Source organism: Ceratotherium simum, chromosome 17, assembly GCF_057802395.1.
Source record: "Ceratotherium simum simum isolate JZ-2026a chromosome 17, ASM5780239v1, whole genome shotgun sequence".
NCBI classification, from domain to species: domain Eukaryota; kingdom Metazoa; phylum Chordata; class Mammalia; order Perissodactyla; family Rhinocerotidae; genus Ceratotherium; species Ceratotherium simum.
Window position 1 is genome coordinate 22,714,793 of NC_141916.1, and position 18,061 is coordinate 22,732,853.

General features: G+C 35.5%; 1 protein-coding gene across 8 annotated transcripts in view; it reads left to right on the plus strand.

Annotated features, from left to right (window-relative positions):
- SCAF11 (SR-related CTD associated factor 11) overlaps positions 1-18,061 on the plus strand; it is a 66,653-nt gene that overhangs the window by 38,310 nt on the left and 10,282 nt on the right. For 7 of the 8 annotated variants that reach the window (XM_004428923.3, XM_014786389.2, XM_087442522.1 and 4 more), the window contains 5 exons: positions 234-334; positions 2,543-2,604; positions 15,034-15,092; positions 15,259-15,368; positions 16,362-16,463. In XM_004428923.3, the coding sequence (XP_004428980.1) occupies positions 234-334; positions 2,543-2,604; positions 15,034-15,092; positions 15,259-15,368; positions 16,362-16,463 (434 nt within the window). Of the gene's footprint in view, positions 1-233; positions 335-2,542; positions 2,605-10,417; positions 10,628-15,033; positions 15,093-15,258; positions 15,369-16,361; positions 16,464-18,061 lie in introns of those variants that run through there. The other variant, XM_087442524.1, reaches the window with a different exon arrangement.

Here is an 18,061-nt window from a genome sequence, read left to right on the forward strand (position 1 = left end):
GGTCATATCTCTGTTATGAGCACTTAATCTATTTTTATGCCTGTCTCGCACTATTTTGTTTCAAACCCTTATGGTTTAGCATGCTTGAATGAATAAGCATATGTGTTTGGGCTATACTTCCTTTCAGACAAGTTTGTTGCTTTAATTTTTTATCCTTTCAAGGGAGATTTGAATAGTTATCATTTGTGATGATGGATTATCACTTTAAATAGGTGATTTTGCTTTTCTCATAGGTTCAAGTAAAAAGACAGTTGAGAGAAACAAAAGAAAAGAAAAATGAAAGCTCTTTTAAGAAACAGCTCTCCTGTCATGAAAATTCTAAAAGCTGTATGAGGTTAGTGGTGAACTTTAGAAGTGGAATACAAATGTGTAGAACCAGAAAATAGCTAGTAAAAAAAAAAAGAGTACTCTTAATTATGTGGAGTTTAAATGTATTTAATTACTTCTTTTAAAGCACACACTTAAAAATATAAGGAAGGATCAGCTGAAATCCAAGAATATAATTTGAGCCCTATCTTTGACGAATTGGTCTTTTTAGTTTTCTTCGAGATCTGTTTTAGATCGATATTTTTGTAAAATAAAAATGGTATGGCAGTGTAAACTTGGTATAAAATTTTCTGAATGCTTACTCATTTTTGTACATATTACAAACCAATAATGGATAAGCTCTGGTGCATAGACCATATTCTTGTAGCACCACTCTAGTATTTATGGACAAAAAGTAGAAAGTAACTAATGATAGAGCACAGCATTCTTCATGAGACAGTTGTAATTGAAACTACTTATTATCTTTCTCGTTATCTTTCTCATTTTGCTTCTTCATATTGTAGCAGACACTTGCTACCTACTATAGCAAATGTTTATGTTTTAAAATTTTTTTTAACATGTTTGGTTTTGTTTCTTTAACTGCTATTGTTAAAACATAATTGCCTAGAAATAGTGCTTAGTACTTGAGTTTAACAGATTAATTTAACATGTTTTTTGAACTAAATTGAGTTAGTAGAATACCGGAAATTAATTTATTAATAATACTTAAAATAACTTTTTCTTATACATTTAAAACTCAAGCCCATTTTGATCTGAAATATATTTAGAGCTGTCCAAAAGTTGTATTCTTAAGTCAATATATTGTCAAATTCATAATTAAATCTATGATTCATAAGTACATTTAATCAGAATACTAATTTCTTAGGAGAGTAAATTTATTTAGTTACCAAAAGAGTTGACAGTAGTCCCTGAGATTTATTGAATCATGCCACTAATTTATAACACTGTAGATCTTTAGATCTTGACTTCTGGGAAGTTATGGACTTCTTTGAGAATCTGAAGAAAGCTCTAGACATCTTCTGCCAGAAAAACATGTCATAAAACATACTTACAGATAAAACTTTGTATGTGATTCTAAGATTCATGGAATACCCACTCCAAGAGCCTACCCATAAACCCAAGTCAATACCTGCATTAGAACAAATTTTATTTACATTTTCTTTTAACTGTATCTGAGTCAGCTTGATTCTTGCATTTATATTTACATAGTAGATAGCACACTTTTCCCAGGCATAATGAAGAAATACCTTTTGGGTCCGGCCGGGTGGCGTAGTGGTGAAGTTCATGCGCTCCACTTCGGCGGCCTGGGGTTCATAGGTGCGGATCCTGGGCACAAACCTATGCTCAAGCCATGCTGTGTCAGGCATCCCACGTATAAAGTAGAGGAAGATGGGCACGGATGTTAGCCCAGGGCCAATCTTCCTCAGTAAAAAGAGGAGGATTGGCAACAGGTGTTAGCTCAGGGCTAATCTTCCTCACCAAAAAAAAAAAAAGAGAGAAAGACCTTTTGCTAGCTTCATTCTTGATATAGCTCCTATCACTGGCTGTGACAATGTCATGGATATGAATTTTTGTGCTGTCTCAGAATTACCCCAGTGCTCATGCCTCTTGCTGAGAGTGCAGTGATCATTACCTGTAACAGAGTGATACAGCGGGTCTAACACAGTTGAGGTAGTCCACATGCTTAACTGCTTTTTCTCAGGGAATTTGTGGTAGGGAGACAGTGTAGGGAAATAACAGATGCAAAATAATAATTTGCTTTTGTCCACGAAGTCAGACCCTTAATGATTTCTCCCAAGGTAGAAAATCTGTCAGCTAGTGGATATTTACAGTACCTTCTTTTTGGAGTATTTTGGATATTTTTAGCATTCTTCCCATTCAGTCTTACGTTTGTTGCATATAGCTAGTTTCTCCGGCACTTAGATGATATCCATTCAGTGTTGCCTCTCCCTTCTAAAGCAGTAAAACTCTGACACCACTCTCTTTTTCATGCTTTCTGACAGTTCCAGGGAAGGGGATTGTGATGATATATTGTGTCTTGGTAGTGGACCTCCACTGTAAGTCATTGGAGTGGAGGGTGGCAACTAGTCATGCTTCCTTTGCTAGAATTTAAAACTCAATGTATAATAGATTTCATTTTGGTGAGCAGTAAATTGAAAATAAATGAGCAAAATGACAGTTTTATCTTATTTCACCTCTTTATTGATGTTTACAGAAAAAAAGTCATAAGAGAAGATCTATTAAGTGCAAAACTTTATGACTTGAAGATGATACATAGTAAGTGACTTTTTACTTGTGTTTTCTACCTTTTTGTATCTCTTAATTCAATGCTTGTGCTAAAGCTCTTATTTGTAATGTTTTGGTTTGGAAAATAGTTGTGCACAGAACTCTACTGAGCTCTGTACCTTGTGTTCAGCCCTACATAAACTGCTTTCATGGAGTCATTTATGCTGTTCCTTGCCCTTTTTCTTTTTATCCTCAGCTTGGAGAAAGGAAGATGAGAGTGAGTGAGAGTGTGTGTATCTGTGTGTGTTGAGAAAGAAAAAGGAGAAAAGAGTGTTTTCCAGTTACTTTATGGTTAGCAACATACCTTGTGGTCTTACTCTACTCATTAGTGCAGAAGTCCTTAGGGGAGATGGGATAAAATACCTTGTGGGCCAGTAACTGTAAGCAGTAGCAAGGGAAGTCTGTGACAGTGAGAAGTGAATTCCCAGTTCCCAGAGGAAGTTGTGGTTTGGCCTCTAGCCACACTTCTAATTTGAAACTTTGGAAATAAAGCATATTTATCTTACGTATTTATCTACATGAGCAGTTAAATATTCTTGTCTTTTGTTCTTGTCTAGTGCATGGTTCTGTAATACAAGAAAGCTTTGCAGCAGGGCCTGAGAAAAATGGCAGTATAGTGCTTTGTGACTCCTCTTTGGAGCTCAGGCTGTTTATTCTGTTCCAAAGAACAACTTACTATGAGCTGTTTGTAAGCGAGGAGGTGAGCATTTATAGGCTAGGTTAAAATAAATTTCTATTTATAGTTAAAAATAATGAATTTGTTGTTCTTAAAGTAAATGATAATCAACTTCATTTTTTTATACATTAAGAATACCAAGTTTGGTGGTTGTTATTGATTCTTCTGATTGGAATTAACATCTCTCAGGTTTATAGATCCTCAGATTTATAGATTAAATGCTCTGCCTTAGGTAATTTACTATTAAGGTGAAATTGCGCTAAAAAGACTTTAATGGTTAGATAGGCATTTTTCTTTTGTTAAAGAACTTTTGATACCAAAACTTCTTTATTTTTCTATGTCGTTGCTGTAGATTAGCATCCTTTTTTATGGATAGCCGTTCCTTGGTAACTCTAGGATCTGATATAAAGTTTACTGCTGAGGAAAATCAAATAGTGTTACAGATTTTCTCTAGGTGTTAGGCCCGCTCTCACTATGTTAATTTTACTTTTAAGACTACTGTAATTTTCTTTAAGTATATATCTCCTGCCTGGATTCATTTTTAGAGAGAGAAGCATAGGCAAATCTTAAACCTCTAGTGCTTCACTGTAGTGAAGGCCATTTATAAGAATCTGCAACTCATTCGGATTTGAGAATTTGTTTCACTATTCAGAGTATGAAATACTAAATAAGTTTTTAGTGGACATCCTAAGCCAATTTAACATTGAAGAGCTAATTTTTAATTATAGTTCTTAAAAAAAGAAAACTATTCCTGCGAGAAGATTAACATTGTCCAAGGCCTGTAACCTAATGCCATGTCTACTTAAGATGCCTGAAATCATTTGGTTAGGATAGGCAGAAATACTCATTATACTTTGAGTATACTCTCATATACTTTAATACAAGAGTACTAATACCCAGATAATTATGAGCAAATGTCTTAACTGAACGAGTCTGGCTCGATTTGTGGGGTACTGGATACTTATTGATTACCCATTTAGTTAGTTTTTCTATGATGTTGCTTTTTACTTGGGGAGTTTAATATATCTAACATGGCCAGTTTTTCTTCCTGCATTGAAATAGATTATGTATTTGATGAAATAGCTTGTATTTAGGTATCGCATTTAATGAAAATTACTCAGGTTTAAATTCTAAATCCATACTCAGTACATAATACTCGTTTGAGATGTTCATACTAGGAGAGCAAAAGGCAATTGAGATCCACTCATTCATTCAAGAAGCTATGCCAAGCACAGTTCTAGGCTCTTAGGGGTATAGTAGTGCACAAAAGAGACAAATTACTGGCTAACAGAGAGTATCTTCTGTGGACAAAAAAAGATAAATGTACAGTATGACAAGTGGTGATAAGTGCTTTAAAGAAGAATAAAGCAGAGTAAAGAGATAAAGGGTGATGACATTTTGGAAGTGATATTTTATATAAGGGGTCAGGAAAAGCTTCTTGGATAAGGTTATATTAGAATAGCAATCTAAGAGAAGTAAGGGATTAAGCCATAAAGACATCTCAGGGAAAAGTGTTCCAGGTGAGGGAACAGCAAGTGCAGAAGCCCTGAGACAGAAGCATTCTTGGTATGTTCAAGGAATAGCATGGAGGTCAGTATGACTAGAGTGAGTTATGATGTAATGGAGGAGGAAGAGTAAGACATTGGTGGGGAGGCCTGTTGTGGTGAAAAGCATTTTTAGGGATAGCATAGTCTGACATACTATTCAAGGATCACTCTTGCTGTTAAGGGGAGAATAGATCTTAGGAAGACAAGAGTCTCATAGGAAGACTGAGAGACTAGTTAGGTGGCTGTTTTCCAGGCTACAGATTGTGGTGGCTTGGGCCAAGAAGGTATTAGTGGAGGTGGTGAGAAGTGGTTCAGTTCTGTATGTGTTGTATTTCAAAGGTGAAATTAACAGGATTTGCTGATGGATTGAATGTGGCGTATAAGAAAGATGGAAGTCAAGGTTGACTCTAAGGTCTTGGCCTGAGCATCTGTTAAAATGGAGTTGCCAGCTACTGAGATGGGGAAGGCTGGTAGGAGAATGTTTTGGAGTTCTCTTTTGGATGTGTAAATGCCTATTCTACAACCAAGTAGAGATGCTGTGAGGAAATATGGATGTTTATATGTCATATGCAAATAAGATCTATTCATCTTCAGATTATTTTAGTGGTGATTGGTTGATGTTGATATATGTATTTGTGCTTGGCTCTAAGTTTAAATTGCTGGTTTCTTCCAGTTGTCATTTCTTTCCCCACTCTTGAGTTCAGGCAAAAAATGTTTAAGACCATGTGAGAAATAAGACTGGAAAGGAAGTTTCAGGTCATCCTAGAGAGTTTTGATCAATAAAGCTAAAATTTATGCATATTATCTTATGAGGAGTAAAGCTATGCAAGTAGTAGATACCATTAAAGGTTTTTTCCAGTGGGATACAATGTGGTGAAACCATTTTAGGAAAACTAACTTGGTAAAGGTATTCCAAAAAGATGGGAAGCCAAGTACCTGTTAGAAAATTTCTAAAGTTGTCTCTGTCTTCTGAGGTGGTGTTTCTTTTTGTCTTTATAACTCATTTAGCACACCCTTATTTGATCAATTCTGAAAATCCATTTTTTTCAGATTCTAACATCTCTGAAATGGGATTCTGTCATATCACTTGCCCTGTATGATCACAGTTGGCCAAGCAGCAGTAGTTGTCACTGCCTGCGAATGTACGAACACACAAAGTGGTGTTATCATTAAATTTGAAGAATGGATAGCAGAAGTTTAGAAGAAAATCCATAGATAATTGTGGACCACTCTAGACACCTACTTGAGAGTGGGAGAATTGGGAGAAATTAATCAGACATGTGTGCCATCATTCCCAAGAGAGTCAAAAGTTGGCTGATTCTACATACCTAATTGCAAAGCTGGTATAAGAGTCCAGCACCAGTGATCTAATTCTTTTATGGATTTCCTGAAGAAACCACCACTGTTCTTGATAGCACAGAAGATGATATTGTGTGAAAAATGGTCACTGACAAACTCAGGAGTTGAAAAGGAATTAGAAAAAGTTGAATTCTGCATGTAAAGAAGTTTTATGAATACCTTAATCAATTTATTATACCTGTATATTCATTTTTATTTATGATTTGCTTTAAACACAGAAAAAGAACTATGCTTAGATCTGTATTAGTTTCCTAGGGCCAATGTAACCAGTTACCACAAACTTAGTGTTTTAAACAACAGAAATTTATTTTCTCACAGTCTGGAGGTTAGAAGTCTGAAGTCAAGTTGTTTGTAGACCCATGCTCCCTCTGAAGGCTCTAGGGAAGAGTTCTTCCTTGCCTCTTCCTAACTTTTGGTGGCTCCTGCCAATTCCTAGCCTTCTTTGGCTTATAGCTGCAATGCTGAAATGTGCCTGTCTTCACATGGCCTTCTTTGTGTCTCCCTCTATATCATTTTCTGTCTCTGATAAGGATACTCATTGGATTTAGTACCCACCCTAATGCAGTATGATCTCACATCAGTCTTAATTGCATCTGCCAAGACCCTATTTCTAAATTCTGAGGTTCCACGTGGACATGAATTTTTGGGGGGGCACTTTCAACCCACTACAAGGTCAAAAAGAGCTCTTTCAATAATTATAAAATAAAATATCTAAATGATAGGAAACACTGTGACCCAACCCTGTGCCCAGATTGTGTTCTCTAAATAACATTTCCCAATAAAAGAACCAGGGCTTATTGACATAAATGACTGATTCCAGGTTTGAGTTAGTAGATAAGTAAGATGTGCCTAGAACATTTTTTCTAACAGATAGCAAGGAAGCTTTCAAAGACTACTAGGATCATAACATGAAGTCTCAGGAATCAACTTGATTGGGCTCCCTCTAGCCCAAAATGGGACAGTTTAAGCAGCAAGAAGGCTAAAATAACTACAGTTATTGAAACTTCTCAGATATGTTTAAGTCCATGAGTTCATCATGCTACCTTATAAGTAAACAAATAGATAAACTAATTAGTCTGTTTTGGAGGATGCCAGAAAGTTAACTCATTTTGAAAACTGATATATAAAAGGAAAGATCGAAGCATCTATCTTGCCTTTCCTAAATAAACTATACATCAGGATAATTGAACAGGTAATAAAGGAAAGTTAAGTTTTTTAGAAGTATTTCAGCAAATAATTTAAGTTGGAATTATAGAATTTGAATATCAGTGTTTTGTAAACTCTAATGAATTAATGGATCTAGGCAGTGATCAGTAGTGGCTGTTAGCATCACAGAAGGAAAGACAGCCAAACATTAAACACCTCCTTAAGGAAGTAAATAATAACAAATATGCTGTCATATGACCAACAAAAAACAAAACCCCGCATCTGATTAAGAAATCTAACTACTAATTTACAAGATAGAGACAGAGATGCATGTTAAGTGACAACAGCGGGATGCAGTCTTTAGACCAAAGACAAATGACCTGGTTTCTTCCATCAAAAAATTCCAAGGAGTTTAAAAGGGGTGGAGGGGAACCTATAGATTAAACAAGACAGAAACATTCAGCCAGTCACAATGTATAGATCTTATTTGGATCCATATTCCGACATGTCATAAAAAGAAAGTAAAACAGTGTAACTACGTGGACAATTGGGGAAAACTGAACATTGGGTATTTGTATTGGGGGTTTTTTGTCTGTTTTTTTACTTGTGATAATGATATTAAGGATTTTTAATCCTTAGATTAAAGAGCACTTATCTGTTAGAATTATACACTGGAATATTTATGCATTAAATGATATGATGTCCAGAATTTGTTTCAAAATGATCTTGAGAAGGTAGTAGATAAATTAACATTGGACACGAATTAATAATTGTGGAAGTTAGGATATAGGTATACGGGATTTCACTATACTAGTCTCTCTACTTTTGTATTTGTTTGAAATTTTCTGTAATTAAAAAAAATGTACCCTGAGAATTTAATTGGCCATTTTCCCCCATAGTTGTAGATAAAATAATGCAAGGTCTTACAGTTAACTTCAGTGAAATACAGTGTATTGTCTTGTTTTGTGTTTTTTCTAGTAAGATTTTAAGTTTCTTATGGGTAGTGATTGTGTTATCTATATGGCATTTTCCAGGGTTTCATACAAAGTGGTAATGATCATTAAGTATTTATTTGATTGCCCTTGGCTACAACTACTTGATGATAAAAACTGATCTATAGGTGTAACAGACAGGAAACTGAGACTCAGAAAGCTTAAATAATAAAAGCATGCATGAGAATGATAGCATCAGTTTCAGGAAAGAAGTTTCCTCTAGTGAAGGAAAGAGACAAAGAGATTAATGTAAAGTAAAAATGGCTAAATGTTAAATCTGCTCTGTAGGTGTCATTTTTTGTGCTTTATGAATATTCAAAATCATTCATAATTATAAACAGTAAAGCAATTTTAAAAACCTAAATATCTTGGCCAAGATCATACAACTAACAGTTGGAGTAGCCGGAATTTGATCCAGTCTTCTGACTGCATATCCAGTGCCTCTTCCCACTACAGAATAATACTAAAGTATGATATTGTTAGTGTTACCCACTTGAAGCCTCTCACTATGTGGTTGTCTGCAACCTTTATAACTCATATTACTCCCTTATCCTGATGGCTCTTGTTTGGAGGTACTTTTGAGCTAAGTAATTTTTAATGTAAAATTAACTCTATCATTTTGATAGCATAGTGTCTGCTTCCTACTTAATAAACAAATTAACCTTGATTATTTTGCCTTACTTTTCAGAAATGTGATAGATAGCAGTTTTTTTTTTCAGGCTACAGTTCATAAACCATACCTATAGGAATAGAACCTTTAAGAGTTTTAACTTTTGATTTTCACATTCCTTATGAGATTTCTTAGATATTATTTATTAACAAACTGCCTCATTAGAAGACTAAGAGAACCTGTAAATGTTACATGTAATTGTCTCCAAGTTGAAGGGCAGTAATGAACCTGTCATTCAAGAGAGAAGCAACCTTAGACCCTTAAATGTAGGCATTTGATGACTGAGCAAGGAACTAAGAGATAAAGATGAAGGTAGAGTTAGTGGAAAGTTGTGCAAATTAAGTACATCTTTGTTTACCCAGTTACACTGAATAGGAGCTGTGGTGTCCCAAGGATAATTTAAATTTCTTTCTATAGGGCCTGCCCCGTGGCTTAGCGGTTAAGTGTGTGCGCTCCGCTGTTGGCGGCCCAGGTTCAGATCCCGGGCGCGCACCGACGCACCGCTTCTCCGGCCATGCTGAGGCTGCGTCCCACATACAGCAACTAGAAGGATGTGCAGCTATGACATACAACTATCTACTGGGGCTTTGGGGGGAAAAAAATAAAAAAATAAAAATAAAAAAAATTTCTATAAAAGAAGTTCCTGAGAAAATATTGTCTGTCTCTTTACCTAGGGTGGCTTGGTTGGATTTTAGAAGCAACTCAGTTTAGCTTCTTTAATTTCTTAAAGTTTTTTTGAAGCAGGAAAGGGCTATTTAGTTATCTATCTTTATGTTATGCACTACTCAAACTAATGAGAAGAGTGTGTGAAATTGTGAAATTCTTTTTTCTGGATTAGAAATTATTAGTATAACAGTTAAAACTCCAGCAGGCCTAATAGACAATTTTATTGGAAGTTAGGCCACTTGGATTTTGTATTAGTTTTTCCATTAAATCATCTGTGACTCTACTAAAAGTATATAAACTGTTTAATTTAGTTTCTTCATTTAATGAAGATGGTGTTGCCTTACTAGCAGTATTATGAAAAGTTAGACAGACTGTCTTTTGGCAAAGTTGTTAAGGATATGTCACTTTTATTCTTCAGTCATATTAGATAACTGAGTTGTCATACTTTTTTTATTTTAACCTCCTTTATGTACTTTATTCTTGGAATGAACATTAATCTTTGATTTGTGCTAATAGTTTATAATTGATGTAGTTTACAAAAAGTATCCCCTTTTCAGGCATTTCTTAATGGAGTATGTCTTTAACTATGTGCTACATCTATTTAATTATGGCTTTATTAACTTTGGAATCAATTAATCAAACTTTAATTGGGTGCCTGCCAAGTAGTGGACTCTAAGCTCACTACCTTTTTTGTACTGGTTTGTATTGTAGAAAAGGTGTTTTCATGAAACATGTTTTGGAATATGCTGAATTCAAACAAATAAGACAAGCTTCCAGTTAAGCATAGCAGATTGAGCACCTGTTTAATTCTTTAATTCCTCCCAGAACTCTACTAAAATGACAATAAAGGAATGAAAAGAAAAGAAAAACTTAAAGCCACAAAGACAAGAGAACTGGAGAGAAAGGACAGCAGATAAGAGATGTCCACAGAATAGAAGCTTGAAAGTGATTGTACAAGGTGAATAGTTAACTATCTTAGCAGAAAGCTGAAACCTAAACTTTTCATGAGGAGAATGGAGTTAAGAATCAGATCAGTGCTAAGTGAAATAAGTCAGACAGAGAAAGACAAATACCATATGATTTCACTTATACGTGGCATCTAAAAACAAAAACAAACAAATAAAACAGAAACAGACTCATAAATACTGGAAACAAACTGGTGGTTACCAGAGAGGGGAGGGGCTGGGGGGGTGGGCGAAACAGGTGAAGGGGTTAAGAGCTACAAACTTCCAAGTATAGAATGAATGAGTCAGGGGAATATAATGTACAGTATAGGGAGTTTAGTCAGTAATACTGTAATGCCTTTGTATGGTGACAGATGGTAACTATACTTATTGTGGTAATCATTTTGTAACGTATATAAGTCTCTAATCACTGTGATGTACACCTGAAACTAATAGGATATTGTATGTCAACTGTACTTCAATTAAAAAAGGAAGAAGTTGGGCCGGCCCTGTGGCTTGGTGGTTAAGTGCGCGCGCTGCAATGCGGGTGGCCCGGGTTCGGATCCCGGGTGCGCATCGAGGCACCACTTCTCCGTCCATCCTGGGGCCGAGTCCCACATACAGCAACTAGAAGGATGTGCAGCTATGACATACAACTATCTACTGGGGCTTTGGGGGGAAAAAATTAAATAAATAAAATCTTTAAAAAAAAAAAAAAAAAAAAAAAAAAGGAAGAAGTCAGTTTACATACCATAGAACCTTAGACAGTCTTGGGTCTGGAGGCCTCCATTATCTCTGAAGGCAGGGATACAGGATGGTGCCAAAAACCAGAATTGGATACATTTTTTAAAGGAGCAGTTTATCCTGCAGATTCCTGGCTGAACAGGGTAGGGGAAGAATCTACCCAGGCAAAGACTGGAAGCTTACTCTCTAGCACAAATGAGTAGAGGAAACAACAGAGTCAAGAGTCAAATGTTGAGGCCTCTAGTTCCCAACCCATGGTCGTTTCCCAAAGCACTGGCAGTCTTGCTTGTTTCCAAAGTGGGAGATAGGAGACATCTTCTGGGATACTGTCTTGCCTAAGAAAAAAGGCTTAGAGATATTAACGTTTGGGAGTCTCTGAATGAAGTAGATCTGCTTGATCACCCTATAGTGAAACCTATTAGTTGAAAGGCTCTGACCACCCATCCATACCATTTTCAATCAGTATTTTAGTGTCCCACAAACAGTCAAGGATCCCCAGATAATTGAGGGAAATCTTCAAAATAATAGAGATCAAAACAGGAGACAAAAGGAACCTGATAGAACAAACCCTGTGCTGGGAAACAAGGAACAACTTAAAAATTAATGTCCTCAGAGATAAGAGAAGGAATATTTCATCAATGAAACAAGAAAAGACTACAAAAAGAAAACTTTGGTAAATTAAAAATATTATAGCGGAAATTTTAAAAATTCAACAGGAATAGAAGGTAAGCTGAGAAATCTCAGAAAGTGGGATGAAGAGTCAGAGATGATAGGGTATTAGTCCATGAGGTTCAATACTGAATAATAAAATTTCAGAAAGGAAAAATAAAACAAAAGGCAGAAAGTTATCAAGAAAAGTACTACAAGGGAGAATTTCCCAGAATAGTAGAGTGTGAGTATCCAGATAAAGAAATAACCTAATACCTAGTAAAAGAGGAAAGAACTACAGGAAGTTCTTCATGAAATTCTAGAAGTCTGCAAATAAGAAGATCCTAAGAGCTTCTAGAGAAAACAGACCAGGTATAAAAGAAAGTTATCAACACCAACAGATGTAGCAGTGGAGTAATGCCTGGAAAATTCTGGGGAAAATAATTACTAACCTAGAAAATTCTGTGCCCTGCCAAACTATCAATCGAGTGTTAGAGCAGAATAAAGATATTCTCAAACACATAAAAGGTCAAAAATTCATTCTCACTCACCATTTCTCAGAATTCTACTGGAGGGATGTGTATCCTTCAGTAAATGAGAAAGTAAATGAAGGAACATGTGAGATTCAGAAAATGTTACAACTCAGGAAAAAGATAACGGGGATTATCAAGATGATGATAGAGGACAGTCCCAGAATAACAGTTGAACAGCAGGTTTTAGAAAGTTACCATTTCAGATTAGAGTAGGACAAAGGAAGAGTATTTCCAAGACAGTAGGCAACAAACTTGATGGATGAGTTGATATGTTTGAGTGTATTGAGATTTATACTTTGGTTGTAGAGTTAGCGAAATTAATGATAGATAATATAGGAAAAGAGAAAACAAAGCAGTTATTAACCCTAGGAAAAGCAAGAAATCGTACAAGGTAAGTAATCATAATTCAGTACATGGTTCATCTGTGAATAATGTTTATATAATAATATAATATTGCATATATCAAATGTTGATATATCAAAAAGAACATTAGGGTGGAGGTAGCAGAGGAGATGGGTAGGGCAGTGGTATAAGAGAAAAGTCTTATGTAGTAAAAAAAAATCATTAGAAAATATCTGAAACCAAAAAAATCAAGGTAGAGTAGTATAAGCATGTTTTTAAGAAATAAAGAGGCAAATATTAGAAGAAACAGCCACAGGATTTGATGAGTGCTTTTGGGGGGCTGAAATCAAGAGTAGGGATTTCTGTAGTTTTTCTTTATAAGCCTAGAAGTGCTCTTTGATTTCTTAGAGTTTGTACCTGCATTACTTTGATAAAAATTAAATGAAAAGGCATATCACTGCTGTCCAAAGGCAGATAGATAAGTAGAATAGATTTGTGAAATGGTCTCTAGGAAACCACAATTTAGACAAATCCACCAGCATTGAATACTTTTTGCGATTGTTATTGTAACTGCTCAGTAATTACCTGAGAATTACCCAGAAATATGTGAAATAGCTTTTGGACTAGATTTCACACTTAGCATTGACCAGAAAACGAACACTTCTTCCCATAGGGAGCATTTTGTCTAATGGTGGCTTTCTGAGATAGGCTTCCAAGGGGGAAGGTATGCTATGTGAACAGTATATACTCATCAAGTGTTGAGTGAATGAAAACGACTCAGCACCTTAGGGCATAAAAGACGTTGTAGCTACATCACAGCAATTGTGTGTCTAGCTGAAGGAAATAGTTATTTCTAAGAACGTGGCTGGGTACCTATCACACATTTTTATTCCTGGCTTCTTTAAGCAATTTAAAAAATTGATGTCATCTTTTAAATATACGTCGAAGGGTAAGAAAATAAGTTCCTGGAACTCAGTGAGCACCCCTCTCCCCACTGCTGAAATTACATTTGTTACTGCAGTTCTAGGTAGGACATGTGTGAAGGATGGATAATAGCACAAAACCAAACAGCTGTTGTATAGTAACTTAAAAGGAAATTAGTATGCTATTAAGTAGAAAGTAGGCTATTACCAACTGGACTGACAGAAGAAACCCCAAATACATATGGTCTTATAACAACAGGAGACAGGCCTCCAAGTTAGGGTGATTTATTTTGAACAAAATCAGTAGGCCCTTTGTGAGGCAGGCAAGACTGAAGATTGAAAGAACAGTTGTCATTTGCACTGTAGACTTTTTCCAGAGTTCTGAGGAGAGAGCAATGACAGTACCAGCAGCAGTTTATTGCAGACAACAAATGTATTGGTAGGTAAAGATAACTAATAACGTAGGCTTGATGGTAAAGAAAAACTAAGAGCAGCAATCTATAAAGAGATTAACACAATTTTTGTGGTTAGCAGAAACTATCCTTTATCTTCCTTAACCTGGAAGTACGTATCCATAGAAATACATTTCCAGATGGGACAGGTAAAACCAAAAAACAAGTCATAAGCAATGCAGCCAAAAACATTGCTATAACAGAAAGCTGTTTTAATAAACACTCCTACTTGTCCTAATTCTAATCATAAAGTTTGAAGAGGAAGGAAGGTACTTACTTGAAGTTGGTACCACTGGTTAAATGGTAATTTATGATTGACAAGGACTGATGGCCTCAGTTCCCTGGTCAGCTCCTACTTGAGGTGAGTTAACAGTACCTGTTTTTCAGGTCATAGTTTGAAAGGACGTAGGGAGTGCATTATTGATATTAAATAATTTGATTTCTTGTATATACTTTTTGTTACAAAAGGTAGTTTCAGTTTGCATAAGATGCCAGAAAATGTTGACTAGAATTTTAGTACTCATGCTCTGAGCATAGCCGTTTTACATATTTCACCAACTTCCTCTTTTGTGGCCTCTTACCTTGTATCTGTGGCTTAACAAGATAAGATAAAATTAGCATTTGTAAAAATTATATAAATGCAAGTACTATTATTTAAATGCAACTTTTGTACATATTGTAAGTTTCTCTTGTCAGTATGCCAGTATCAGTACTGGTTTACAACCTTCTAAAATAAAATTAAGACAAAATAACCAAGTCTTTTTGTGTCTTTGTACAGGAAATGCTAAATACAGTGAAATAGGAGGAAAGAAAAATGCAACAATAAAGATAGATAAGGTTTGTTGAAATAAAGAAAAATCTTTTTCTTAGATAATAATTTATGGTTGTTTAGTACATAACTCTAGTGCCTCAGGTATATCAAAATATTTAAATATAACTATTCCCTCCCTATTATGGAAGTTTTTTTCTTTGCTGTTTCACTAACCTCCTTTTACTTCTCTAGCCTCGAAGATCAAATCAGTGTACAAGTCAGTGCTTCAGAAATTTTTTCTCCAATATGTTTTCTTCTAATAGTCACACTGGAGAATCTTCTTTTACCTGTAGAGCTTACTGGTTAGTATTTTCTCCTTTTAATTTATGCTTTTTATATTTGATGTTTTAATTATAATTAACCTTTGGTAGAAATTTAAACCCTGGCTCAACAAACACTGTGAAAGCCCACCTTGTTTTTTGTTTTTATGGAAAGTAAACCAGTTCTAAGCAAAGAGAAAACCTGTTATTTTGTGACCCTCTCAATTATGCAATGACTGCTTATGCTAGTGGGCTTTGCTTTCATTAGTAAAATTAATAAATTAAGTTGTTCTACACAAGCTTTTTATGTGATAGAGAAATAGGCTATTTGTTAAATTGTGGGGGTGGCACCTAATAAAGCAGAACCCTTTTAGAGTAGATCCAGACATCTTTGAATCCATGGTGACTGGCGTTTAGATACTAAGTAGATATTTGTGGAATTTGAAGATTAAGTTGGAGTTTTAAAATCATGTACGAGTTGGTTGAATGAACAAGACAGATTAAGATTGTGTGATTGAATTTTAGAGCTTGGCAAGGTATCAAAGAAAACAATTACATCTAAGTAGCCTTTTGAAAGCTGAACTATACCCATTTTTGGTTACAGTAACCATACTTTCCTTTGTATTCTTTTGTCTTATGCTTAGTTTCAGATGGGAAACTGTCGTGCCTACAATTTCTGCCAGAACTGCTTGCTGCAGCTTTGGTTCATGGGATAGAGATAGTGTTGCTTTTTTCTCTCAATAACAAGGATATTAGTCTGAATTGACTTTTTAGAAATTCTGTCACTTAAGGTAGAAATTCAAGCATTATTTTTATGAATCAGATAAATATAATTTTGATTTATAATATAAAAATTTTACTTACTTTAGGAATGAGTTCATTTTGTAAGTTTTTAAATAGAAAAAAGTTCTTATTCTTTTAAATGTGATTTATAATGCTAGGTACAAAAACTTCTGCTATTCCTGGTATAACCCAGTTGTTACTCCAAACTTAAATTTTTGGAATTCTTATGAAAGTCTAAAATTTATCTTTTAGTACAGAATTTATAGAAGTCAATGAAATCAGTGCATTGATTAGGCAGAAGAGACAGGAACTGGAATTGTCATGGTTTCCTGATACATTACCTGGAATTGGAAGGTAAAAAACACTGTTTACTTAAAGTGTTTACATGCTAACATGAGCACAAGATATCATTAATACTTAACTACAGAGGTATCTTATTCAATAGTTATGTTTATAAGAAAGTTTTGTGCAAATTAAATTTTGGTTTTTCAAATGCCTAATGAAGACTGCTGTTTAAAAAACCCTTTAAAAAGTAAAGAATCCTTTATTTTTCTGTTTAATAAATGTAGATATTTGATTCATTTCAAAGGTAAAGCACCTAAATAATGAGGTTTATTATTAATAATAGCATTCAGATTTGTCATCCTTCCTCTACTCTTTCCCCCATTCCAATCTTACTTGTGTGCTGTTAGCTGAAGCACTGCTTTTATCATATTTCCCCTCTCCAAAATGTTCTTCTCAATAACTTTTTTTTTTTTTATGAGGAAGATCAGCCCTGTGCTAACATCTGCCAATCCTCCTCTTTTTTTGCTGAGGAAGACTGGCCCTGGACTAACATCTGTGCCCATCTTCCTCCACTTGATATGGGACACCGCCACAGCATGGCTTAACATTAAAGCAGTGCGTCGGTGCATGCCCGGGATCCAAACTGGCGAACCCTGGGCCAGCGCAGCGGAGCACGCGCAGTTAACTGCTTGCGCCACCGGGCCGGCCCCTCAATAACTATTTGATCAAGTCCCTACTCTGCCCTGGTATTCATAACTTTCTATAATCTAGCCCTTTCTTTCTTAGTTTAAGTCCTAAAGCTCCCAGAACATTGCTAGGTACATGATATGTACTTAAATTAAGCTCCTATGTAAAGATCAAGGTCCTTGTCTGAGTTTTATATTCATTCCTGTAACATGTTGTAAGTTTATTTTATACATCACTGTGATATAGTTCTGCATAGGGCCTTCACCCTCTAGGAATGACAATGGGACATAAATAGAAGTAAAATTAGGAAGTCCAGATATGTGTAACATGAAACCTTTTCTTAGAGTTATATATTTTTGTATATGTACAAGTTGCACATTGTTCTTCAGACTTCTCTCCTCCTACCCCAGAATCTCACCTTATACTGGATGGGATGGTCTTGTTAGGAGACCTGAACTGAACAAATATGACTCAGAGAAAGAAGCAGCTGAGAGTGGATTGGGTTTGGATGCAGAAACTTTCGAGTCTTAGCAGGTCCATAGGGACACTGGAAACTTTGAAGAGCCATCATCCTTAGGTTGAGGAATTTTAGAATATAATATAGCAATAGAAATCAGTTCTTTTTTTTCTTTTTAAAAAAGTATTTATGGGGCCGGCCCAGTGGCACAGTGGTTAAGTTTGCACGCTCCGCTTTAGCGGCCCAGGGTTCGCAGGTTTGTATCCCAGGCGCGGACCTACGCACCCATTATCAAGCCATGCTGTGGCAGGTGTCCCACATATAAAATAGAGAAAGATAGACACAGATGTTAGCCCAGGACCAATCTTCCTTAGCAAAAAGAGGAGGATTGGCAGCAGATGTTAGCTCAGGGCTAATCTTTCTCACCAAAAAAAAAAAAGTATTTTGATGTTTTTGGCCTTGATACGTGCTATAAAACAAAGAAATCTAACAAATGTGATACTATCTATGATATGCTTCAAAA